This window comes from Haemaphysalis longicornis, unplaced genomic scaffold (genome assembly GCF_048455015.1).
Source record: "Haemaphysalis longicornis isolate Haplotype H1 unplaced genomic scaffold, Haemaphysalis longicornis Haplotype H1 scaffold_9, whole genome shotgun sequence".
Classification (NCBI taxonomy): Eukaryota; Metazoa; Arthropoda; class Arachnida; order Ixodida; family Ixodidae; genus Haemaphysalis; species Haemaphysalis longicornis.
This window is the reverse complement of record NW_027526460.1, coordinates 166,502,986-166,530,544: the sequence shown is the minus strand read 5'-3', so window position 1 is coordinate 166,530,544 and position 27,559 is coordinate 166,502,986. Positions and strand designations below refer to the sequence as shown.

At 49.0% G+C, this 27,559-nt stretch overlaps 1 protein-coding gene across 1 annotated transcript in view; it reads left to right on the top strand.

The window, feature by feature from the left end:
- LOC144152040 (fatty-acid amide hydrolase 2-A-like) overlaps nt 1-27,311 on the top strand; it is a 173,976-nt gene extending 146,665 nt beyond the window's left edge. The window contains exons 5-7 of the mRNA XM_077683230.1: nt 14,208-14,485; nt 16,855-16,953; nt 25,431-27,311. Of these exons, the coding sequence (XP_077539356.1) occupies nt 14,208-14,485; nt 16,855-16,953; nt 25,431-26,054 (1,001 nt within the window). The 3' untranslated portion in view covers nt 26,055-27,311. The remainder of the gene's footprint in view (nt 1-14,207; nt 14,486-16,854; nt 16,954-25,430) is intronic.
- The last annotated feature ends 248 nt before the right edge of the window (nt 27,312-27,559 follow it).

The window sequence follows — 27,559 nt, the reverse complement described above, 5'->3', positions numbered from 1 at the left end:
TCGTTAGTAAACTGCAAGAGTTGTGTTTCGCAAGAGTAGTTTTTCCTAAAACCATGCTGATCCTTATAAAAAAAATTGTCAGATTCAAGGAATGTAATTAAACTGGAGTAAATAACATGTTCAAGCAGTTTGCATGAAATACTTGTGAGGGTGATCGGCCTGTAGTGGGGTAGCTGACTTGGATTGCTCTGCTTGCGCACTGGTACCACCCTCCCCGCCTTCCAGTCAGATGGCATTACAGAGCATTCCAGAGACTGCGAAAAAATTGAAGACAAGATTACTGACGAGTATGTTGCAGTGCATTTTAAAAATTGCGATGTAATTCCATCGATGCCAGGCGAAGTGGGTTTAAGGTTCTCAATTAATTTCCAAATGCCAACCCAATCGATGTTATCTGTTCCATGGGTGGCAACGAACTATCACTGGTGTTAGATTCCACTGATAAAACGTCCTTGGAAAAGGAAAGAGTGAAGTAGTCTTGCAGTACAACACAACAGTCATTTTCTGGCACTACACCACCTTGTTCATCAAGTAGCTTGATCTTCTGCGTTGTGGGTCCGTTCACAGTTTTCCAAAATTTCCGAGGGTTAGTCCGTAACAAGGAAGGAAGGGTGTTAGAGAAGAACGCTTGCTTTGCTTCCTTAAGCGCATGCTTGTACTCGGACGCTGATTTGTGATAAGCTGACCACCTTATGATGTTGTCAAATTACAAGGCAGAACGGCATAATCGTTTTTACTTATTGCGGAGCTTATTAACTGCTGACGTGAACCAAGGGGATCTGAAACTACAACGAATTGTTTTAAGCGGAATAAATCTGTCGGTTAGCTCTTGTACCTTATTTTTGAATATTTTCCAATTTTCTTCTACCGTTCTCAGTGTGAAAGAGTTGAAATAGGTCTCGCAAAAAAGTCCAAGCTGTGAGTTCACAGAATTGAAATCGGCGTTTTTGTAGTCTCTAATTAGTTTAGTGCTTGAGAATAGAATGATCGCTTAGTCCTGGTAGATGAGTCATGGATGATATCATGGAAGGGTTAGTTGTAAGTACCACATCTAACAAGTTCGACGAAGAAGGGGTGACGCGCGTGGGTTGTTTTACCATCTGAGTTAAATTAAGTTAATTGCACAAGTCAAGAAATAACAAGCTTTCAGACAGTCGGGCCGAGGGCTTGGTGTTGCCATCACCCCAGATTATATCCGAAAAGTTAAAGTCACCTAAAACGAAAATAGGAGATGACGGAAAGCGTGTGAGAATGCAGTGAAAGGCATCATTAAAGGAGCCATGAAGAGAAAACACAAGTTTGGTTCATTCGAAAGATTGCCTCGTTAGAACCATAACGACACCACTTATAACGCAAACTTCGCTCAAATAAGCTACAGAATTAGGAAAAAACGAAATGATCATGCGACCCACCAGCTCATTTTCCGCAACAGAACCTATGATGTCACTCGAGAATGCTCTGCGATTGGCGGAGGCCGGCAAAAGCAAACGCATGTTAGGCAGGGCTTAGAGTTTGCATAGCGAGCTAAATGCCCGTGAAGCCTACTGCACATTATTTTTATGACAAAGAACGGTGGAGTAAACGGTTGAAGTTCCGAACGAACACGCAAGCGTGTGCGGTAACGCGTACGAAACTACCGCCGGCCGAGCTCGGCATCTCACCGTCGCGCAGACGAATTTTCGGGTTCGAGGCTCTTAGGGGCCAACGAACCGTCCCAGCACGCACGGCCGCGACCTTGCTTCGTATCGTAATCCCTTCACAGGAGGTTGGCCGTCATATCGCCAACCAGCAAAGGTAAAAATAGAAACGAGGGGAGTAAGGAACCGCAAGAAGCGACGAGATAGTGCCAGTCGTCGCAGAAGTTTCGAATGGTGTTGGCTTGCTGCTGTCGTTACGAGCTCGTTTCCAGTTTACAACCACCGAAAACTGCAGTTTGTTCGAGTACTTTACAATGAAATTTCGTTGCTGCGTTTTGCGACATCCCCGCCGGTGAGGAGATCTCCTTTCATGTGCTGCCCAACGACCAACCTCGGCGAAGCAAGTGGCTACATTTTCTGAACTTTGCAAACGGAAGAGAAAGACAGCTAAAGGAAGTACGAGTGTGCTTGCTTCATTTCCGAGGAAGTGATTACGGCAGGGACCCTTACCTTAGCTCACTCCTGGGACATGCTGGCGCTCGTCGCCGACTTCGCCGACCTCTGACCTTGGGGGAAAAAAATGCCGTAAACACCGCGCATTGACGCTCGTATCTTTCTGGTCGAAGCAGAGAGCTTGCGCGAACGGCTTTCCATACACGACACCGGCCAACTGACATAAGCGATACTGCTACTCAAATTGAACTATTATTAACCGCAATAAAAATACGGCACATACGTACCAGTCTGTATTCGTCCGTCGCGAAGGGGCTGACGACGCAGCGGTGCCGACGTCAGGGCGTTCGTCTGTTGTGGCTATCGCGGAATGGTCGCTTTCCCGTCCACCGCGTATCCCACGACTCCTGCCGCTCGTGCACTTAAAAGCATTGAGCGTTCAAGTGGTGTGAGGTTGTCAAATGGAAGGCCTAGCTCCTCGGCGAGAGTTTTGTTCTCCGGATCAGGCGATTCCATGACAAGAGCTGCGGGTGCATTAGGTTTTACTAGTATTTTTAAAATGGCCGCCGTCTCGGTTTCGGCACGAGTTTCGGTTCCTGTCTGACTCCCGCATGTGGGTGCTATATGGAGTCGACATACTAAGTATCTGTTTCATGGACCGGCTCGTATGACGCCATTGTTCACGTCGCCAAATGTGCAATTTTAGCGGGAGATTTAAAATTCTGGCTTAAATTGCCTTATTTCTCAGTGAATAAAGCATCATTTGCTTCCGGGAAAGCGCTTGGGGTACTATGAAACACCTAATCTTTCGAATAAAACAAACTTTTGTTTTCTCTTCATGGCCCCTTTAAGGGTAACAGAGTGGATCCCTAGAGAAGGCAAGCTCTGCAGGGGGCGGCAGCAAGTTATATGGGCAGATGAGATTAAGAAGTTTGCTGGGATAAACTGGTCACAGTTGGCACAGGACCGAGGTAATTGGAGAATAATGGGAGAGGCCTTTGCCCTGCAGTGGGCGTAGATAGGCTGATGATGATGACATTTCAGTTGTGGGCGGAGCAAGCAGATGTATCAAGCAAAACGTAGGCTCTACGCGACACAGAAGTATGCGAGGCCCGAGAACGCAAGGGGGGGGGGGAAGCGTTGAAGTAGTGCCGGGGAACAGAGGGGAAAGGGGGGCGTAATCAAGCCGGGCGATGCTATAGGATAAGAAGAAGACGCTGCATGGCACTGAAGCAAGCATGGAAAGCAAGAAAGTGAGGGACTAAGGAGGGGCTCGTTTCCTGCTCGTTTCTTAACTTGAAATGCTCTGGTTAGGAGAAAAGGGTGGGAGAGACCAGAGTTAATTACGGACGCCTAGTGCAAGCGTTCACACACTCACACACACACAAAAAAAAGGAGGAGGAAGGAAGGAAGAGGGCGATTGAGACAGGAGAGGGGGGCGTTAGCGAGAGGGTTGCGAGAACCGCACCCCTCCCGCTTTCCCGTGGTGACTTCAGTGCCATGCAGCGTCTTCCTCTTATCCTATAGCCTCGCCTGCCTTGATTACGCCCCCCTTTTTCCTCTGTTCCCCGGCACTACTTCAACGCTTCCCTCCCCCCCTTGCGTTCTTGGGTCTCGCATACTTCTGTGTCGCGTAGAGCCTACGTTTTGCTTGATACATCTGCTGGCTGCACCCACAACTGCAATGTATTTAAACCCAACTGATCTGCACTATTTGTATCTGAAAAAGACCGGTCCCCGGTCGAAACGTTAGAATTAATGTTGTTATGTTTTTCAGTTTGACTTCCCTATCGTATATATATATATAGAGAGAGAGATCATGAGGTTCGATGGGCCAGTATAAAAATAGTGAAAGAAGTCGACTGACACGTTTCCCGTTTTCCCCCCGTTTTCCCGTTACACGTTTCACGTATATATATATATATATATATATATATATATATATATATATATATATATATATATATATATATATATAATAAATTGGAGTCACCATGAAAAACAACATTTAATACGACGTTTCGGCAGGGGTCCAGCCTTTTTCAAGTGATGTGCAAGGGTCGAATACAGGGTATATGTAGGCTCGTAGGGAGCGCTGTGAGCACGTGGACACATGATTTCAAAAGTGTACAAGAAAGAAGTACAGCAAGAAACAACTGTAAAGAAACGTACAGCACGCACAGCAATATTAAGAAAAGTAAACAAATAAGGAAGGGGTACTGGGCATCTCACTCCAAAGGAGCGGAAACAACCTGCCGCATAAAGCGGGCGCGTAGAATCGACAAGTAGTCATCCAGACACTGGGGAACGCAAAATGGCAGAAGGCGACGTTGAAGTTCAAGAACCCAGGCGGGCGGATTAGCGGGCGGATATATATATGTATATATATATATATATTAATATATATATATATATATATATATATATATATATATATATATATATATATATATATATATATATATATATATATATATACATATATATATATATATATATATAATGAGAGGCAATGCTAGGAGACTTGGAGGACGACGTTTATTCGACGAGCGGTATTGGCCAGTCACAATACTGAGCTATGGCCTGATGACGGGACATTTGAGATTCGCGCTCACAATATATATATATATATATATATATATATATATATATATATATATATATATATATATATATATATATATATATATATATATATATATTTATATATATATTTATATATATGAAACGGACACCTGCGCAAAGAAACTAGAGTCCCGAGACATCATAGTCCTTAACCTTGCGGATAAGGGTGGCGGAGTAGTAGTGCTAAATAAAACGGACTATCTTAAAGAAGCGACGAGGCAGCTTAAGCACCAGTCATTTTATAAACGTTTGGATGGAGGCCCAACTGAATAGTTCGCTCCTAACAAGTACGCTAACGTTCTCGCAGCCGACAAAAAGTTGGATAGCTCATTAATTAGGTCTCTTATTCCCCTAAGCACCGTCGCAAGCCGTTTCTACCTCCTACCGAAGATACATAAGCATGGTAATCCTGGCCGTCCAATTGTCTAGGGAATAGGAACTGTAACGGAATATATCTGCCATTTCGTCGATACTGAAATCAACCACATTTCTGTAACGTTTGCTTGATGTGTCAAAGACACCAATCATTTCTTATCTGATATCACTTCTGTTGAGGTACCCGAAGGCGCCTTCTGGGTTACCTTAAACGTGGCGTCCCTTTATACTAACATACCGGGTACCAACGGCATCCCATCTGTTCTACTAGCACACGAGATGTCAGATATCAGTAAGACCTTGGACAGCCAAACTTTAGCTACACTTTTGCGCCAACAATTAGAACTAAATAACTTTGAATTCAATGAAATCCATTACGTTCAGGTTAGCAGTGCATCAACGGCCACGGCCATTGATCCTTACTACGCTAATATCTTCATGGGCCTGCTTGAGAACTAATTTCTAGCCAGTTGTGCTCTTAAACATCTGTAATATAAGCGCTTCATTGACGACATCTTTTTAATTTCGACACATGGTGAGGCCGCTCTTTTGTCCTTCATTAATGATTTTACTCCGGTTCACCCTTCTATCTCATTTTCCCAATATTTTTCGCAGTCAACCATTAAATTTCTTGATGTTACCTTGACTGTAGGTAATGGTGAATTAGGGACTAAAATTTACCGCAAGCCAACCGACAGGCAACAGTACCTTCATTTTGACAGCAGCCACCCTAAGCATTGCAAAACTAGTATCCCGTATAGTCAAGCCATCCGTTTCAAAAAATATTGTTCTAAGCAATCTGACTTCGAGTTCAACTGCGTACAACTTCGCGACGTCCTTACTGAACCAAAGTACCCGGCCGAAATTCTTGACGACGCATTTAGGCACGCCGATGCTCTTGATCTTAATAACCTCCTCGATATTCAAACGCGGCCTTCAGCCACCGAAGAAACTAACCTCGTGGTTACGTATAACGCGTCAATGCCTAACATTAGGAACATTTTAACTAAACACTACAATATTCTTACGCAGAGTGACAAGCTGCAAGAATATATTCCCCAACCACCACGAGTATTATACCGCAGATCTGGAAACCTTCGCGATATCTTAACTTCCTCAAAAAAACTTCCCGCCAATCCACCTTGTGGATGGGGTTGGAAAGCAAAGCTGCATACGGCACCCACAACGATTACCCGTGCGACGTCACTTAAGTTCACTCACGTCGCTCTACAAATAGTGAAACTAGACGGAAATGAAATGCACTTAACCACACCCTCTAATACTTCCCAGAGGTATTCTTGGTAAGGTTAAATAATTGCATGATGCATGGACGGTGGCTGGTGGAGTTGTATTGGTGTAAGACATGAGAGAAAACTGTTTTTTTATATAAAATTAAAGGAGGCTCATCCCCGGTGTTAGACGATCTCACTTCTCCGCCTCTGCCGTCGTGGACGGAGGCGACGAGATCGGAGGCAGAGATGTAAGAGCAGGAGGAGCAAGAGGAGCAGAAGGAGGGGGAAATACTTCTTTTCAGATTTCTCAACGGCCCAAAGTGCAGCCCAGGGGAGTGGTTCCTTCTTAACTCTATCAGTCCGCGCCGCCTGTGCTCTGTCCACCAGCTGAAGCTGGGTAGGCAGAGAGGGGCTGGACAGCAACATCTCCCATTGCTCTTGTTCGGTAGCTGACGGAAAGAGCGGAGGGTGCTCAGAGCTGAAGTCGCACACACCGATTATGTGCGGAGTGTTCCTACTTCTAGGAAAATGTACATTCAGCGCCGTAGCTATTTGGGTGCATTAAGTGAAGACGCGTCGTGTGTGGAAAGGAGCCGGATTCGTAGGGTAATTTGTAGTTCTATGGAAAGGTCAGGGTAAGTCGAAGGCAGGGTCTGTCTCAGAAGGCGATAATGCTGGGTTATGTTCCCTGAATGAGACAAGCGGTTGACTCCTCGTGCAGCTCCATAGCACGGGGGGTAAACGTGCAGGCTTGGGGGGCATATTCGTTGCCCTCCATGGAAGCCTTAGCGGGTGTCCGGATGAGCTCAATGGAACCATTTGGGGGAGTGGCTTTTTATTACACGCACTGCAGGTAGGGACACCAAACCCGACTGGTAATTCCGGTAGGCTTGTTGGGAATCGGTGGCTACCTTCCGAACCCCTGGTCGATTGAGAGCGAAGGCGATGGCTGCCTCCTCTGCTGCCGTCTTGTGTTCGGTCTTGAGTGTGGCACAAGCAAGAAGGTTGGTTCAAAAAATTATTCATCTGTTTCTATGACCTACCGCATCCCCCCCCCCCCTTGGCTTTCCGAGGTTTTCTTGACTGCCAAACCTTATTCTGTCTTAATTCACTGAGCCCCTCATTTCCCATTTCTGATTCGCTGCATGCATAGCGAGGGCCTCTGTTCTGGCAGTCTTGGTGCCAAAGGTAGCTTAAGAGGGTTCAAAGCTGGTCGACCACTCTCGACATGTCGTAGACACTCGAGTCACGGCCCGGGGGTTAAAAAGAAGGTCCCCTTCACCCTGAGTAGTTTGAGCGGCGCTGGCTACCACCCCCAAGTGCAGGAAACAAAAATACCTTAACATAAATACCCAAGAAAGTGGTGGGAAATAGCCCCGCCGGTAGCGTAGTAGCTATCGCACCAGACCGGTATTCTGGAGGTCGTGAGTTCGGTTCCCACCCGGCGGTCATTTTTGCACCAATTTCTTTCTGACTCAACAAATTATTCATCTGTTTCTATGACCTAACGCATTCTCCCCTTTCCTTTCTGAGGTTTTCGTGACTGCCAAACCTTATTCTATATATATATATATATATATATATATATATATATATATTGCCACGGCCCATCGATTCAGCGACAGCCTAGAAAGGAGCTCTACACTGAAGACTATCAATGCCGCCAATCCCAACACAGCACGAAACCAGATGCGCGTGTTCTGGCGCATGGAAGTGAAAGAAGACGAAACTCGTTTTGTGAGTGAGTGAAATACTTTATTAAGGACGAGAGGCCATGAGGCCCTGTGGGGGGTTTTGTGTGTGTCCCGCTCGGTACAGGCATCGGCATTAGCTCTGTGATTTAAGCCTAATTCTGGCATTAAACTAATTGCTTACGAGTAGCGAACCCCTACATAACGCTACATTTTTGGTGGAGGGTGCGGGTTGTGACCCCGTATGCGACAAGACGACAGCGTTGCTGGAGACGAAGCGCCTCGCACGGAGCTGACTCCTGTTCACCAACGCAGCAGTCGTCGACTCCAAGGTGCTTCACCCGAATTCGGACTGCTGCCGGCGACAACCAGGGCAGCGAAAACACACATCATGACCTCAACTACGACGCAGACCGACTATGCCGTCCCAGGTCAATTTGACATCCATCAGCCGCGAACGCCGCCAATATTTAATGGCAATGTCTTTGAGGACGCAGAAGACTGGCTTGACCTCTATGAGCGCGTCGCGAGCTTCAATGGATGGGATGCACTGATGAAACGGCGACAAGTGTATTTCTCGCTCGACCACCACGGGAGGACGTGGTTCGAGAACCACGAAAGGGAGTTCCCAACCTGGGACGAATTTCGCACTCGGTTTCTGGTTGCCTACGCCAGAGGCGACCGCAGGGAAAAGGCCGAAGCTGCGCTATACACAAGAAATCAGCGTCCCAATGAGAGCGTGACCATGTATTACGAAGACATGTCCCGCCTTTTTGGGCGTGCTGACCCAAACATGGCCGAGGACAAGAAGCTCCGTCACCTTATGCGAGGCGTTAAGCAGGAGCTGTTTGCCGGGCTAGTGCGCAACCCTCCGCGTACCGTTCTCGAGTTTATCAATGAAGCGTCGACCATGGAAAGGACGCTGGGGCAGCGCTCCAGACAGTACGACCGCAGTCAAAGCTGCACGTCGGTGGACGTACTCTACGCTGCCTTGGCCACCAGCCCAGACGCATTGCGTGAGCTCATTCGTTCGGTAGTTCGGGAAGAACTTCGCCGACCGCAGCTGCCGCCGGCTTTGCAGACATATGACTCGCTATCACACGTAGTTCGACAGGAAGTGCGGCAAGCGGTTCAGGAACCAGCTGAACTCAACATGCCAGCATCTCGCAGCTCCGCTGCATACGCAGCCGCTCTCCAGCAAACCTCCCCGTACGCCGCTCCGAACGTCGCCGTCGCAACGCCTTCTCCGTACGCCACTCGGAACTTCGCCGCCCCAACGCCTGCCGCCACCTATGCCGCGTCTGGTGACGGCGCCATGGCCTCTCGCCAGCCGGGATATCGACGCACCCCGGCGACCATTCGGAAGACGGATTTGTGGCGTGCACCGGATAGCCGGCCACTGTGTTTTCATTGTGGTGAAGCCAGCCATCTGTACAGGTCCTGCCCGTGCCGCCGTTCCGGTCTGCGCGGTTTTCATCCCAACGCACCCTGCCCGCGAAAAGGTGGACGGCCACCTGAAATTCAGGAGTACCTGCTTGCACAGCATAATTGGTCGACGTCTAGTCGTGAGGAAACAAGGCCGTCGTCGTCACCTTATCGTTACCGGTCGCCAAGCCCTCGTCGCCCTTCCAGCTCACCCGGGCGTCGCTCGCAGAGCCCGCGTCGGGAAAACTGAGACCAGCGGCCTCTGGAGGTGGGGTCGCTGAACGGGAAGCCGGTGAAGATCCTCCACGATGCTCTCGACGACGTACCGCTATAGAACCGACGCAGACAGAAACCGACCAAAAACGAGCCACATCGATTCTTGCCGTGACTATTGACGGTTATGACGTTACCGCGGTAGTGGACACAGGTGCCGACTACTCGGTAATCAGCAGCAACCTGGCCGAGGAGCTCAAGAAGGTTCTCACGCACTGGAACGGACCCCACATTCGCACCGCGGGTGGTCATCTGATCGCGCCTACAGGTCGTTGCACAGCTAGGGTCGGCATCCGTGGCTACACCTACGTCGCTGACTTCAATCGTACTTCCAGAGTGTTCCAGGGATGTAATACTAGACATCGATTTCCTACAAGCAAACGGCGCCGTCATTGACCTGCAAACATCTACAGTGACATTCTCGACAGCAGGAGCCATCGCTACAAACGACGCAGAAGGGGAAGTCCGCGTCCGTCGCCCAACGCTACATAACGCTACTATATATATTTATATATATATAATTTACCTGGCTGTATTACCTGTAGTAATGCTTGCTATTGTAGCTTGTGTTCTGGAGGGGCTCAAGGCAAGTTGATTGCTGTGCGTGCGCCTGCACGCGCCACAGCTTTTCACCAGTCTTTCGTCGATGCCGTGCACGACTGAATGGCCAGATGTTTTCGTTTATGCATGCGCCAACACTGCACAGGTATATATATATATATATATATATATATATATATATATATATATATATATATATATATATATATATATATATATATATATATATATATATATATATATATATATATATATATATATATATATATATATATATATATATATATATATATATATATATTAATCCATTCAGAATTCTATATAGACGTTATCGAACGGCACCAGCTCAACAACTCCAGGTTCATTTAATATAGAAGGAAACAATCATTGGTAGCACACATTTTTTAAAGAAAAAGGGGCCGCCAGAGATTCAGAATAATTTGAGATCACTAGTTCGCATTTTGAAAGTAGGAAAATGTAAACTGAAAGCGGAGAAGTAGAAAAAAAATGTGCCACCTACTTGACCCTTCGCAGCGCAGTTATCCATGCTTCCCGTCTTTCTTTTTGGCAAGCTTTTCTAGGAAGTCTGTAGAATCGCACCAGTGGATCTTTATCCTTCGTCTTCTTGCTACTGTTGTGGCAGCCGACCACGCAACAATGTTGTGGGCGACCCTTGGCTGGTTTCACCACCTCCGACATAGCGAAACGACTGATTTGGTGAACGGTTTTTCAGCGCTCTAGGCAGACGCCCGCCGGCCCGTTCCTCCGCGTCTGGCAAGTGCAGATACAGCTCGGGGTGCACACTGTCGCACTTCGGGACCCTATTCTCTCCTCCCGCACCGCCTGAAGCATCCAGCCCCCCTACGCAAGAATGCAAACAAAGCGACCGCCGGCCGCACGATCCACTTAACCCAGCATGAACAAATGGCAGCGGGAATTCCCCTGACTCCCTCGAAACGAAAAAGACGCCGCTTCGCGATAGAATCAGCGCTGCCCTCGCCCGTCAAACTTTAGCTTCGCCTCCCTATACGCAGCCCGCGTCCCGGGAACAAAGCGGACAACGACGACCTGTCGATGGGCGCCGACGCCGACAGAGGGGTGCGGGAGCCACCCATAAAGAGAACAGGTTGTGCGAGTGTCTTGAGAAATGACACGCAAGGCAGGAAACAAACAAAGAAACAGCACACAGAAAAAAGCAGTTGAACGAGTCCCCGGCTTATGACATGAAATGCATAGATACAACAAATTTTTAGCTTACATTTATATTTTTGCAGTAACAAGGGCTTGCACTTTATGAAAAAGAAAAACAAAGATTTGACGCACGTACGAGAACAAATTTCCAGTGATCTAGGAAACAAATTACACTTCGTAGCTAGTCATCAATGGCAGTATGAATTCGCACACAGTATTTTTTAAACAAACAAACAAACGAAAGAAGAAACAAATACGCGCGTACATATCGTAGGAGTTGGGGAACCATATCAGTGAACAAAAATACCTTACAAAGTCACCTTTCGGGCATAAGAGCAATGAAGCATACGCAGAAAATAACTTATACACAACGCTAGACCGAATAGTGCTTGGAAAGTGTGGTAATGTGATACAGCAAGATTTCCTGCATAAGAAGCATTAATGCATACGGAAAAGTAACCTGCTGACAACGATGAACCATCCAGCGCTTGAGAAGTGGTAACATGTGATACGTGCCGCTACAAGGACTACATTTGAAGGCACGACAGCCTTCCCCGGAGACTCATTGATACCCCTTGTGAGAGTGTTGTATTTGTGGATCAGACAAGATTCGCAGGCTTCCCTGACGAAATGGGTTTTAAATCCTGATTGAGCACTGTGGCCTTAAATTGGTCGAACGGGTGTTTGAAAAAGTTGATATGTTTTGAAAGGGGGAGATAAAGTTTTGTTTTTGCATCGGATCTGTGATTATTAATGGGAGTTTTAAAAAAATTTGTCTGTCCAATATATTGCGCACCACAAGCACCACATTCTAGGAGGTAAACTATATTTGCAGTGTCACAATTAAAGCTGCCCCTGATATGCATGGAAAAGTCAGATTCCCTGCTCTGAGCGCTTGTTAGTGGTGTCATTATCAGACACAATTTGCACCTGGGTTTTCCACATGGTGTGGAACCTGTGAAACTAGTTTCTTTTGATCGAGATGATGTTACAATGTCTCTGATGTTTCTTGCTCGGCGATACACCACGCGTGGTGGGTCTGGGATGACGTGCTTCATTCTTTCACTCTGGAGCAAGATGTGGTGTCTTAAAATTTCATTGACGTTTGCGCCAGATGCCGAATACATCGGATCAGATTGGTTTGTGACCTCGAAGTGTCGTTTGTTTCCTAGATCACTGGAGATTTGTTCTTGTACGTTCGTCACATCTTTGTTTTTCTTTTTTCATAATGTGCAAGCCCCTGTTACTTTCAAAAATACGAAATGTAAGCTAACAATTCGTTGTATCTATCCATTTCATGTCATGAGCCGGGGGCTCGTTCAAATGCTTTTTTCTGTGTGGTGTTTCTTTGTTTATTTCCTGCCTTGTGTGTCATTTCTCAAGACACTCGCACAACCTGTGCTCTTCTTGGGTGGCTCCCGCACCCCTCTGTCGTCGTCGGCGCCCATCGAGGGGTCGTCGTTGTCCGCTTTCTGCCCGGGACGCGGGCTGCGGATGTGGCTATTATGTGGTCTTCTCGGGAAGCCGAGGCATTTTCCGTTGAAGGCACGGCCCCCTCGCTAATCCGCACTCCTGGGTTCTTGAACTTCAACGTCGCCTTCTGCCATTTTGCGTTCCCCAGTGTCTGGATGACTAATTGTCGATTCTACGCTTCCGCCTTTTCCGGCAGGTAACAAATATTTCCGCTCTTTTGGAGTGAGATGCCCAGTACCCCTTCCTTATTTGTTTACTTTTCTTAATATTGCTCTGCGTGGGTGGGCGGTGGCTGAAGGAAACACACTTTCTAAGTCCCTCGCTTTTGCTTTTTGCCGCGTTGTATATTGAGATGGATTACCTGCGCGCCCAGTCGTGCAGTAGGCCTACGTTTCTTTCCACTTGTTTCTTGCTGTACTTCCTTTTTGTACACTTTTGAAATCATGTGTCTACGTGCTCACAGCGCTCCCTACGAGACTACAAGGGTATTCGACCCTTGTACTTCACTTGAAAAATGCTGGATCCCAGAGGAAACGTCGTATTAAATATTCTTATGTTTTTCGTGGTGATTCTAATGTAATATACTATTCTGCTGCCAAGCCCTGTACTGTTATATATATATATATATATATATATATATATATATATATATATATATATATATATATATATATATATATATATATATATATATATATATATATATATATATATATATATATATATATATATATATATATATATATATATATATATATACATATATATATATATATATAGGCAAAGCTTTTCCAATCCACTAAATCAGGAAACACACGTCATACTGGTCATCATTCGTGAAGAAAACGAAATATTTGAGGGAAGCCATCAATTCATATGCAGTACTTGCTGGGCTTCTTTTTTTTAAATAATACACATGGCTGCTTAATTTCCGAGATAGCAAATAAAAATACGCGTTGAAAACAATGTTTTCACCCAAAATTACAAACAACGCAAGTGGCGGTGCTCCAAGCTCAACAGTAACGGAAGGTGTGAGTAGGTAGGAGAACGCGAGAAATTTAATTCGTTGTGGCAAACCTCCACTGTCCTTATCGCGCCTGGAGCAAACGGGGAGGCAGTATGCGCGGCAACTCCTTCAATTCGGCTTCTGTTCTTAACACCAGTGCATTTCCGGGAGGACATTCGTTCAGGGGCAATGCACATCGCCTTGTGGCCGAAGGCGTGCCGAAGTGAGGAGGAGGCTTCTGTCGTCTGCCGCGGTGGCGCCGCAGGCGGCGAGGGCAGCCTGGTGTCGGCGGCGGGCTCGGTGCTCGGCCTGGGCACGGACATCGGCGGCTCGATCCGCATGCCGGCCTTCTTCAGCGGCCTGTTCGGGCACAAGCCGTCGCCGGGCCTGGTGAGCTGCGGAGGCCAGTTCCCGCAGGTGCGAGGCCACCAGCTGGGCTTTCTGTCGGCGGGCCCGCTGTGCCGCTACGCCGAGGACCTGGCGCCCGCGCTGACTGCGCTCGCGGGACCTCGCAACGTCGCGAGGATCAGGCTGCGGGAACCGGTGGGTTCATTCTCAAGTGCGGGTCAAGTAACTGCGGTGTGGCTGTACCACCGTATTGAACCACAGCACGGACGACAAGACGACAGGACGGCAGCAAGAGGACACACCATGCCAATGCTGCCGTCCTGTCGTTTGCGCTGTTGTTCAACATGCATCCCCAACTCGCCCACTTTCACCTACCGCTACTCCAGTCGTGAACGAGACGTTCCAACTGCGCGCGATTGTTTTGTTTTTTCTCTCTCCCTCCCAATTTTCATTTTACACTTCGGCAAAGGGTAACAAGGTGCAACGCAAGCGTGCAAAAACAAGCAGGTTTATCCGAGTGGGCACGAAGGATTCCCGGCAGAAAAAGGCAGAAAGCAATCTTCAAGACAGAGCACGATGCATTAGCGCCGCTGGCTGAAATCCGATTTTAAAGTGCAGATCACTTGAAGGCTGGCCTTGTGTCGTAGATCGCCACACGGCGTACTATCGTCCCGGCGTCCCACACGAGCGCCGAAAAACAAGCCGTTTATGGAGTCATAACCGCTCGAAACTCGTGAACCGCTGGCGCTTGTCATACATCTCCCCGTTGTCTAGCGTTGAGAAAACTAGAGGTGCAATTAACCGGAAGCCCCGCGTTCATTTAGTTAAGAACGCTCGTTGTGTTGGCTTTCACGATAATGCGTGAGAAAAAGTGGGAGCGCAAGAAAAAAATGGCGCGTTCCAAACAGCTCAGCAAGACGCCGGCACGTTCGGAATGAGGAGCAAGCACAAAAAAAGAAATTCTCGCTGCCGCTGTTTCAGGCAGGGTGCGCACAAGCACTGCGAAAACGGGAAATTTGAATGGCATTGACAAACCTCCATTGAATTCACCAGGAGCGGAGACAGGGCGGCCGATAGCGTAATGGATGGTAGCAGTGAGCGGATAACGGCGCCACAGCCCATTGTAGCGAATCACTGCTCTGCACTGCCGACAGCTTTCATGCTGAGTGGAACGGCTGTAATTTTTATTCGTAAGGCTCTCTGTACTTGCTTGCTACGCAATAAAGGAGAATTGAATGAAAGAATGTATTTCGTAAAAATACCCGAGAAATAAGAAAACATCAATTTATTTCTTCCGCATTATTCGTCATGGCAACCTCGGCGGTGTTCAGCAGGTCACATGATAAGTACTGCAGCAGAAAATATTCTCCTAAATAGTGGTGGTCTGCGAATCGCCTCAGTGGGGTCGCGAGTTTGTGTCTGATAGGACGACGGCCAAGTCCGCAGGCAGAGCGCCCGAAAGGCAGTGGCGCTGCACAACGACGTGACTGCTCTACAACGCGCACTCCAAGGATCGTCATTCTACCTGCGGTAATTCGCCCTCGTGAGTTAGCAATATATGTTTGCGTCGTTGCAGAGAATTCTTGAAACTCAAAGCAACTGATTAGACGTTGGTGGGCCGTCCGATAGCGAAGACTAAAGTTTTACTTTTACAGAATGTGATCATTTGAACACATGATTTTATTAAGCCCAGCATCAAGATCATTGCAAATGTTAAGGCCGACCTCCATGCAGTGAAAGGTCGGCGAAAAAGCGGCGAACGACGGCCGCGTCGTAAATACGGCGGTTCGCCCGCGACCTACTCGAGCTAGATGTCGAACGCACGGTAGGGAACGCGACCGAAAGCGGCAAACTCAATATTGAAGCCGCAGCCAATCACAGCTTTGTACATCCTCTCTGCGCAGAGCGCCTGCTCCTTTCGGGCCTCTTCTGGGTACAGTCGGTACAGTTGTATCTCTTGGACAGTAAACATGGAGAGCAGACTCTTTAAGAGAAGAAGACGGCGGCGGCGGGTAGTTGCCATTTGGAGTATATCACGGTGTGCAAAAGTGTAGTCGAAATGGAGGAGTTTAGCGAGTGAAACTGAAAGTATCAGCTAAGCAAAACAAGAGAAAAGCAAAACCCCCCACCAGCTCCACCCATTGTTGCCATTTGGAAATGTCTGTGCTGAAACTATGAAGCCAGTCTCTAAAAAAGCTTGTACAGTAAACAAATAAGTAAATAAACATTTCAGGTGTTTACATCAAGTTTTATTACTTCCTAGTTAGGTTTTGCTGGAGACAAATTGTGAACAGGGTTATATTTACGCACATGTTCGGATTGTACATCTGGCAACCTTGATGCAAGCAGCTCGCCCGTCGGCGGCGTTCGCCGCATCACGTTGCATGGAGCGAAAACTGAGCGGCGCAACAAAACGCGGCGGCTGCCGCGCGAAGTTCACCGAGAAATTTTGCTGCATGGAGGTCGGCCTTTATGCGTGATTTGTTTTTGTTCCGCGCCTTGTCAACTTGGCTACGTCCTTTGATCCGCCGTACTTTGCGGCCGATTTCTTTCTGCTCGTGCAGGTCGACATTCGCTCCATCAACGTCCACTACCTCGACGAAATTGACCGGTGCTTCACACTGTCGGCCGTCCACCCCGATGTAAAGGCCGCCGTGAACAGCGTGAGTGGGGCTTTCCGTCCACGCCAATGGTGAGGCGGAAGCGCGCGCCCGCTGCAGCATCCAGTTTACGCACCGGCTCCAGTTTACACCACATTATATGTGTTTATCAACGTGTTTATCATGTTGACTCGGGCTTTTCATCGCCAAGAGCCCATTCACGCCCACTGTAGGCGGAGGCCTCTCCCACTGACCTCCGTCCGCTACTATCCTGCGCTTGCCTTCTAATTTGAAATTTACCTAATATAAAATGTGATTAAGCGAGTGTAAACGGCGAAGACCGCCCATGAGCTACTGGCAATGAGGACCGGGTTCTATGGCTCGGTTTTTTTTCTTTTCGGTTTGCGCTCTCTTAGCCCTGTTCTTTTGTATCTGAGTGGAGGCTTTGCTTGTCCTGTTCGTTGCTGGCTTTATATATAAGTACCTTCTAACGTACATCGGCAAAATGCTACGGACTGCGCGGGAGTCACCTAGCGACAACGCCTGGTTTGAGACCGGTAGAATGGGAGCATGCGCGGCCCGTATCAGCGATATGGCTGCGTCCCTTGTCGCTGTAACCATCGCCTTGGCTACTGCACCTTCTTTGACCGTGATAACCGCTGCATGCGTGTGCTGTCGAGACGAGAAACAACAGCGGAAATTTCCCGTGGTAGCGCGTGCTATTGGCGTTTTCCCCTCAACATTATCTTTGGAGCACAGCTGTTCATTGCCTCATCGTTCCTACAATGCGTTGCATTAAAGGGACACTGAAGTGATATGTAAACATTGCGGGATTACTAGCGCAAATTGTAGCCCGGAGTCCCCAGGCCATGTTTCGACCACTCTGGACGCGTTTACGCGATTTTATTTAGTAGAAAAATTAATTCGAAAATGCTGTCCTCCTCTCTTTACACTCGCCCATTTCCTGTGGCGTTTTCGTGTGACGTCAAGAGGTGCCGAGCTCGCAATTGGCTGCGCTACTGCACGGCTCCCCGGCCTTCAGACAGAGTCAGTCGGCCCAGCGTTTCGTCCGCCGGCCGCCGACGGGTCGTCGCAATTCGTTCGCTCAGTTGAAACGAAGCCAGGACACGTTTGTGAATGGTAGAATCTGCCTTTCTTTACTTGGTTAGTTTGTACACTGTATCTAGCTCCAAGTGAAGGTCGCTTCACACAAGCGCTGCACAAGCGCACATGCGACGCTTCGCTGACTGGTACGCCAGTAGGAAAATATAAGGCCTCTTGAAGGCGGGAGAAGAGTCAGCGAAGTCAATATAGGTACTAAGGAAATAAAATCAACTGATATTTTTACCGTGCAGCGTAAAACTAGGGGGCGGGAAGCACTTTTTTGCGCTGGGCGAACAACCACAGCGGTCAGCAGCACGACTACGCATCTGCGAACGCTTTCCCGTCTACGAAATGCAATTGCTAGACGTGAGCTATTGTGGAAACTCGGGGTACGCTTACTGCACGAGCGCAATAGAACAAATAGTCACCTAAGCTGCTTGAAATGCCAAAACAAAATAAAAGTGTAAACGTGTTGTACAATATATACCTTATATTACCAAAGTCGGCTGAGCCGGTCTCGTGGCCTAATTGAACATCGATTATAAGGTTCTAATGAAAGTCTTGGCAAAACGAGTGCAGTCGGTAGTTCAAGAGTTGGTAGGCCCACATCAAACACTTGGCATAAAAGGAAGAAGTATTTACACGAACATTCACACAGCCCGGAGCGTTCTTGAGTGTTGCGATGCTGACGACCGCAATGTTGCAATGTTACAAATCGATATGGAAAAAAGCGTTTGACAAAGTTAATCACAACATTCTTTTTACTGATTTGGAACACGTGAAAGTAAGCTCGGTAATAACAGAAGGAATCAGAGTAGCGTATAAGCACTGCACAACGAATCTCATAGTTAATAAACAGTCACCAGAACGAATACAAGTTAAGTCGTCAGTCAGACAGGGTTTGTCCCATTTCCCCACTGTTGTTCGCGTTATACCTAGAACCACTGTGCGCAAAAATTATTCAGAGCGAGCAAATACGTGGATTCCGACTAGGTGCATGTGAGGTGAAGGTTTTGTCGTACGCGGATGATGTGGCCGTATTTTGTGCCGATCGGGAGAGTGTGTGTAATGTGCTATCGGTCACGAAGGAATTTTGCGAAACCACAGGCAGTAATGTAAATTTGAATAAATGCATAGGGACGTGGCACGGCGAATGGCAAAATACGCCCAGCGTGTTCGAAGAGGTCGAGTGGACAACCACGCCCACTAAGTATCTGGGAGTACCGCTCGATAGGTACCGCGAGAACACCCTTTATTGGCAAGGGAGAGCGCGTGAAATGGAGGCGCAAGCGGAAGTGTGGACCGGCCGGCATGCATCGATCTTCGCCCGAGCGACAATTTGCAACACGTTTCTGATAGCAAAGTTATGGTAGGTCATGCAAGCGCTGTATTGTACACGGGCTACCATCCAAAAGTTTCATAGGTTGCTTGCCATGTTCGTGTGGCAATCATGCTTCGAGCGAACGAAACGCAGCAACTTGTTTCGCAGGTTAAAAGGGGGGCGGGCTGGGGTTGTCGAACCTGTTTGTTAGACAATTGGTGGCGAGGTTTTTATATTTGCGAGACGAGACAAACACATTTCTTCGAACGTACATGCAGATCAGATTGTGTTCTGCGATGCCAAATTTTATAGTAACTACGACAGATATGAAGAGATACGCAGTGAGTGGTTTTTTGCGTGAGGTGGTAATGTCCTTCAGGTTTTTAAGCGAGCGATTTTCAATTGAGTACTTGTCAAACGTTACGCGTAAACGGTTATCCTGTGATGTGATAGAACTCCTGTGTCCCGAACCAGTGTATAGAATGAAATACCTCGGAGGTCATAAGCATGACGTGCTCAAACGCGTCAAGAAAATGATCATACCCGCAGGAGTGAAAACATTCTTTTTTAAATTGCACACTGAGACCTTACCAGTCCTAACGTGGCTTGACGAAAGGGGGTTGTTTTTGCCTTGGGGCAAAGATTGTCGACTGTGCAAAAAGCCAGAAAGCGTGGAACATGTTTTTGTCGATTGCTGGGACGCCGTCTTCTTCTGGGACGTCCTCCAGAGGACTCTAAAAAAGGACCTCCCGCTGACACCGAAAGGCATACGTTTTCTTGAAGTTGAATGTGACGAGGCTCCTTACGATGTATTCTTCCTCCGCGGCCTACATGCTATATGGCGTAGCAGAATGGCAGTCAGAAACAGTGATGAGAATGCCAGGCCAGTGGATTCTTACTTTGCAGAAAATGTTAGCAAACTGAAAGAAGTGTACGCCAAACAAGAATATGATGATGAGGTTGTGTCGCTTATGAGTGCATTAAGCGTAATTAAGGCCCACAAATATTAACTACCAACTATAGGTTCGGCAGCGTTGTTAGGCCAACCTAAAGAGTTTTTACGGTGTGTTAGACCAAACCAGGCTCAGAAAGAAAATGTGAGAGTAAGGGTTGTGTACGACCGTTACTACACGCAGTTGTGAAAACAAGGACAAGGCCAAGCCGGAGTTACGGTTGGCCGCCTTATGCATTGTATGTTTTGTACCAGGTTTCGTTGTTGGTTTTTTTTCTTGTCTGTACCGTGAGTGTTTATTTATAAATGACCGGCAATAAAGAAAAAAAAAGTCTCGTGGCCTAGTGGTCTGGGGCGCTAGGTGTGTTGTCGCAAGTGTTTTGCAAGTCACGAGTTCGAGTCCCCGCGGGTACGCGGTTTTTTTCTTTTGTAAGTTAACTTTTTCGTTTTCTGCCGATGTTTTCTACATTGAGTTCACCTTTTTTTTGGGGCCGCAACGTTCATGGCTCCACGAACTAGTTCACAGAACGCGCACAGGCTGGCACTGGCGCGCTAGCGAGTTCTCGTTGGCGTGCTGTTGCCATAAGCACCGACTGCTGGCGGGCAGTGGGCACAGGCCAGAATGAACAGACCCTTGGCCTGGTGCGAACACGCTTTTTACGGTACAGGCATGAGTGAGGTAAGCTCCAAATATGGGGGAAAAGCGCATGACATTTGGGTGTCTGCGGGTACGCGGAGGGCGTCCATGCACTGCGTAGGCCTCGGCTAGTGAATGCTACGATTCCAAGCCGTCCTGGGAGGCTTATCTTTATGCATTTTGACAGCTGACAACATGGCAGAAGCGCGGTACGATTATTACTGTGTTATTGAGAATGCCCATCCAACAACGCCATCAGTTGTGTTTTACAGAACCGAAACCGAAACCGAAACTTGTTTGGTTGCTCACCTTGGGCATCGTCCAATCACGGTGCCCGCTCATCCTAACGTTACAGCTTTAGTTGGTGCGGCCGCCGCAAACCGCGCATGGTAGTTTTTCTTCTTTCGCGCTTTGTAAAATAATTACCGATTTGTCAACCGGATAAACGATGAAAAGTGTGCTAATTTGAGCCAGTCTACGCAGTCCAAGCAAAAACGGGAGCTTGACAAATTCACTTCAGTGTCCCTTTAATACCGCGTGCACCACCATCCGGTTTTTGCGTTCGACTTTGTACGTCACTGCCAACTGGATAATGCCACAATACTCCATGCACCGTACAAGCGATCATGGATCGATGTCTAGTCACTCTAGAACACTGGAAGCAATGCGTTTTCGGTGATTGTTGTTCGTTTCCTTGCATACAGAATAAAACCGTGTATAAATTGCGTAGGGTGCCATGAAAAGTAAGCGTTGCACGTAGTAAACGCAGTCAACACTGTATTAACACTCACTAATGTGCAGTTTTCTTTCCCTGCCGGGCAACGCATGGAGCGCTACTCAACACTTCCCCGCCAGAGCATGTTGAATGCCACGTACCGATCAATCAAGAGCACATGTTATGGCTATGCCCCAAGGTAGACAGAAGCAGTATCTGCAGAGAGTGGCTGACTGAAACGGCCACGCTAGAGCAGCAGCTATCGTTGGCAAGCTTTGTCCAAAAGAGCATAGGCAACCCGCCTTCCCGGCAAGACCCCTGGAAGACACACTAACGAGGAAATCCAGTGGCCCCCTGGAATGAGGAGGGCTTTGCCTAAAGGGCAAATAAATTTTCTCTCTCTCTCTCTCTCTCTCTCTCTCTCTCTCTCTCTCTCTCTCTCTCTCTCTCTCTCTCTCTCTCTCTCTCTCTCTCTCTCCCCTCTCTCTCTCTCTCTCTCTCTCACGGCGAAAGAACTTACAGAAGCCAAATAGAAACAGCCATCGCTCTGATACGGGTCGCGCATGCTCACATTCTACGGGTCTCAAACCAGGCGCCATCACTAGATGTCTCCCGCGCAGTCAGAAGCACGCCGCTCGAGCGTTATAGACAAGCAATTTGCCGACTGTACAGCCATTTTTTGCACTTTCGTTTTTAGAGCTTGACACCACTAGGTCCATCGGCACCACTAGGTCCATCGACACCAACATCACATTTTGGGGGCATACATTCCTTGTTAGTGCCATTACTTCTTATCATTGCTTGTCGATTGTGCCAAGGTTTTTTTTTTCGTTCTTGTCGTCTTTAACGAGGAAATAAATGACCGGAAAGTTGCGGAGATGTTTCGGTTGAGAATTTAAAGTGATTGAAAATCATTATGCTTTAATCATTGAATTTTTAGTCTTATTCAACAAAAACATGCCCGATTAATTGTCACACTTCGGAGTGCGGAAATGTACCTAATTAGGCACACTAGGTGTGCGAGCAAGGGGCTGTCGCCCATAGAACAGGAACTTACGGCGTTAAAAAGGTTGCGGTTAAGAAGCTTACACCAACGCAGATTGAGGAATCAGACACGTCTCGTAGCTTGCCGTAAACTCGCGTCGCCCGAAGAGGGGGACCCGCTCTTCAAGAGGAACTCTCGCCTTGAAGCCTCAGTATTTGACGGTGGTGCCCCTGTACAGGTCGTATTCACTGGCGTGGCGCGCATGCCGACCACAGAATTTCTTATAAGAAACAGCGTCTGGGAATCCATGTCGGCGTAGATGGGGGGGGGGGGGGGGGGGGAGGGGCGAGGGGTTACTGCCTTTTGGGAAGACCCGTGGGGAAGACCGCAGCTGCGGGCTTGCGACGTCTATCGGATTCTTAAGCGTCTTCCTGGGATTGCTTTATGTGGGTTCTATGTCTACAAGGGAGCCGCGCCTGCCGATACTCGCTTCGCTCCTCTCGCTTTGTTCGGAAACTCGAAATTCGCCCCATTAGGCAACACAGCTGTGTTTCATTACAAGCAAGTGCGAGGACTGGTGCCAGCGAGCGATCATCAGTACACATTTTTTTGCAGTAGGAGTACATATGTTAATAACACCCGGACGTCTTGACTGAGTGGGTAATTTGCCGCCGTGAAAGTTGTACCAGGCGGTCTGTTACGAAAGCACGAAAAAAATCATCGCGACGACGAGGTGCTCGTCTTCGTAGGTGCCCGCATAAAACGTTTCTGAGCTTTCCATACAATTTATGATGAGGAATTTTCGCGAAATAATAGCTTTTCTTGGGTTTTTTTCCCCAAAATTTTACATTATTGTTAACTACCAGCTTGGTCTGCCGAATAGTAGGCATATCCGTTCTGGCAGATTCTCAGTTAAAAAAAAACCCGTATTTTTTATTTGCTAGTTTTAAAACAACGTCTTCTATTTCATAATTATATATTAACCCACTCTTCTTTGCTTTTTGTGGCATTGTGCTTATTTAGGGCCAATAACACGTCTCAATCTAGGGCAGTGATGAAATTAAGGCGAGCGCATGGTATAATGGCGGCCCATGACGACACAGACGGACTTGATGTGAGCCGCATAGACGCTAGCGCAAATTTCCTCTTTAGTGTACATTGTAAGGAACCTTACGATGCAGACGACATGTGTGTGCTCCGCCATGCCGGAGCCTGCGCGTACCTGTTACTAAGGCGACGTCGAATGCATGGGCCGCGACTCCTTCATGTCTTCAGGGCTGCCGGCGACGCAGTTGTTTTTAACAGTGATGTTAAGCTGTTGGTTGGACCAGCGAACGTGTGCAGCAAAACCTCGCCGAGCCGTGACGTCATCAGCACCGTAGCTTTGCCTCGCCGTGCTCGGGCGGTACTCGTGCCGCCACCTGTCGGAGGCGCGATACAAAAGGTACACGCACGGCTTTGGAAAGGCGTCGCGGGAGGCGCGATACAACTAGCACGACTTTGGAAACTCGTCACGGAGTGGCTCGCTCTATCGCTTGTTGCGACGAGCGAGGCGCTTTTGAGTGTGTAAAGGGAGGAAATACGCAGAAAACTGCAGGCATAAACTTAGCCGAACCAATAATAACGTAGGTGGGGCTGCCACCTTCGCTGTTCGGCCAGTCATCCCGCCACTATTGACCTCGACGACATACCGTGGCGCCACCTACAAGTGACGTCACTTGTAGGATGCCGGGCTATGTTGTCGTCAGCTAGAACACATTTCCCGTGCTTATGTGATCGCACGTTTTTTGTTGTGGCCACCATGTACCCCCTTCTCGCGGTTTTGATGCTAATTACAGAAAAAAGTCGTCTGCAGACCGAACAATCCGGGCAAGCAATCAGCAACTCGCTTGTTCCCGGCGACACCGCCGCGTACGACAACCCAATGCTGCAATTCAGCCCAACCTCTGCGCAAACTTATGAGCGAGTGCGTGTTGGTAATGGCTCAAAGGCTGCAAAGAGAGCGCCGTAGTGGTGCTGTTGTACGGCGGCGTCTGAGTAGGGAGCAGCAGCAGTAGTGCGTCCCACCGAGCTCGCAAGCAATACCTCGACGTCAAGTACTTATTCGCACAGCGCACCAAAGCCTTCCTGTCGCACGACACCAGTGAACTTGTCGGCGCGGGTCATCTGAATGGCAGGGGCCCTGTTTTGGTATCGGCCACAGATTGCTCACCTGTCCGCGATCTCCTTCCCCTTCACCCATTTGCCGATAGATGCCGCTAGTCTTCCATCAAACCTAGAGTTCAAACCATGCACCGTCGTATATCAATTGGCGTGCGCTTGAGAACTCACAATCCCTCGGGAAGCATTATTTGGCTTTGGGGCTGAACGGCGCATTAGACAGCCCAGTACCGTGTACTCTGCCGAGGGCAAGGTGCGGGTGCACGTGTATCGGTATCTCTCTTCGCAGGCCACTGCGCTGCAGAAAAGGCATTTCGTGCGTTGTGTCGCGTTCTTTCGCAACCGCGGCTCTGTTCCCAAAGAAGTAGAGCATCGCCGCTCAATGTCGCTTCGATTGTTCATATTTGACGCCACGGCCGAGAATCAGGTGAAAACGGCGCCGACGACGGACGCCGGGACCTTGTTTTTTTCTAGGGCGCTGTCTTGGGGTTTGCAGAGTTGCTAACAGAAGAATTCGCATGTTAAGCGTTTATGTGAATGCCACCTTTTAAGATAATACTACTGCACCGTCCAGCCACACGCTGCAAAGTACAGCTCTCTGCGTTCCGCTCTTAGCGGCATGGTGCACAGCGGTGCACAGCCTCAGGGCGTTGCGCGCTTCCGCAGGTGGTGTCGCACCTTCGGGATCGAGCGGGCGTGCGGGCGACGCCGGTGCGGCTGCCTTCGCTGCGCCTGGCCTTCGAGATGTGGGCGGCAATGATGTGCTCGGGGGACTCGCCCTGCTTCGGGGAGCTCCTGCGCGAGTGCGGGAGCCCCCTGTCTCCCGGCCTGGAGCTGCTGCGCTGGATTGGGGGCTGCTCGGAGCACACTTTCAACACCATCGCGCTTGCCCTCGCCGAGGCCATGGGGCTGTCGGCCAAGAAAGACTCGCGCGCGGCGCGCTCGTTGTGCGCCCGCAGCGAGCAGCTGCGCCGGGACCTCGAGTGCCTTTTGGGCGCGGCCGGCGTGCTGCTGCTGCCCACTCACCCGGAGCCGGCGCCGTACCACGGCGTGCCGACGCTGCGTGCGTTCAACTTCGCCTACGCAGGCGTCTTCAACGTGCTCGGGCTGCCGGCCACGGCGTGCCCCGTGGGCCTGGGCTGCCGGTCGGGCCTGCCCGTCGGCGTGCAGCTCGTGGCCGCCAAGGACAAGGACCGCCTGTGCCTCGCCCTGGCCGCCGAGATCGAGCGCGCCTTCGGCGGCTGGAGGGACCCGGCCGCGGCTGGTCGGCCCGTTGTGCTGCATGTGTGACACTTCCGCAACGAGCCTTTCCGTCCGCCAGCAGTGCCTTGACCCGCCCCGTTTATGTGCTCAGGAGGACACTGATTGCCACGATGTGTCTCCTCCTCCACACAGAAACAATGCCGTTTCTGATGACGCAGTCATCCACCCTCCTTACATATCACCATGCAAATCTCGTATCGGCCTCCGAGCATTTGCTGGGGAGGAGAAAGCTGCATCGAATATCACACCGTTGTATTGCCGGAGAAGCCTTTCAAAGCAACGGGTATTACGGCGTAAGCTGTGAACAGCAACGTACCTCGCTTTGTTGGTGGTCGTTCTCAGTTCCACGCTCGTGAAACCTGCTAAAACTGCGGCGCTGACTTCGTTACGCGAGCGACCACCTCCCGCAGGGGCGGGGGTTGCTCAAAACGCCACTCGCCGCGGCATGTACGTGCTCGAAGCTGACGCGCGGAGGTCTGGTAGTGCATCTGTGCATATATGGTGTTGGCATATATGGTCATTAAGGGTAAAAAAGGAGATCCCCAGGGAAGGCAAGCGTGGCAGGGGGAGGCAGAAAGTTACACGGGCCGATGAGATCAAGAAGTTTGCGGGAATAAATTGGTCGTAGTTAGCACAGCACCGGGATAATTGGAGATTAATGGGAGATGCCTTTTGCTATGCGGTGGGCGTAGATTAACTGGTGACAATGACGATAATGCCCACTGCCAGCCTGGCTTTCCTCGTCAGTAGCCTCGAATGCGGAACTCCTTACTTGCCCGTGGAACCAGCAGAGCACAAAAAATTGGACGTTTTAATTACACAAGCGTACAAAAGTGCACTCGGCCTTCCCACCCACATCCCTATTTGCTTGTTCTTTCACTTGGGGATACATATCCTTTGACAGAGCTATGTGAAGCTCAACGAACTTCGCAATTTCCATGTCTCAAGCTTACGCACACTGGCCGTAGCACCTTGCCTCGCCTGGGCTATACGACACCGGTGCAACCTGATCGTCTGGCACGCTTCCACCCACAACTGCGCAGGTACATTAAAGTCCGTTGCTGGGCTAGTTGGTGCATATTTAGTTCAGAAGAAACCAGCTGAACATTAAAACAAAGGACTAAGTGACAAGGAAGTGACAAGTCTAAGAAAGGCTCACGAAATCACTATCCTCCAACTACAGATCCGCACGTTCCCCACAACACTCCTTGGCACCTGATCTTCCCCACCTCTCCACCCTCACCACAGGGCAAGTTTGGCCCCGAAAGAGGTACTCTCTGGCGCATCCTATGCTCCCACACAGCCGACCTCCCTCGCAAGCCTCACCTCACCCCTTCACAGTGGCCGGCCCATCTGACCACTGCTGAACCCGGCTCAAAGATTAACCTGGTGAGGTGGGCTCGGACGGCCAGTCAGAGACGGGGACTTTTAGACTAAGGACTGGTCGGCCTCCACACACGGAGTCAGAATCTGCTTTAATAAAAGTATTTCAGTCCAGTAGTGCGCCGCGTGCTCCGGCGCACGAGCCGGGA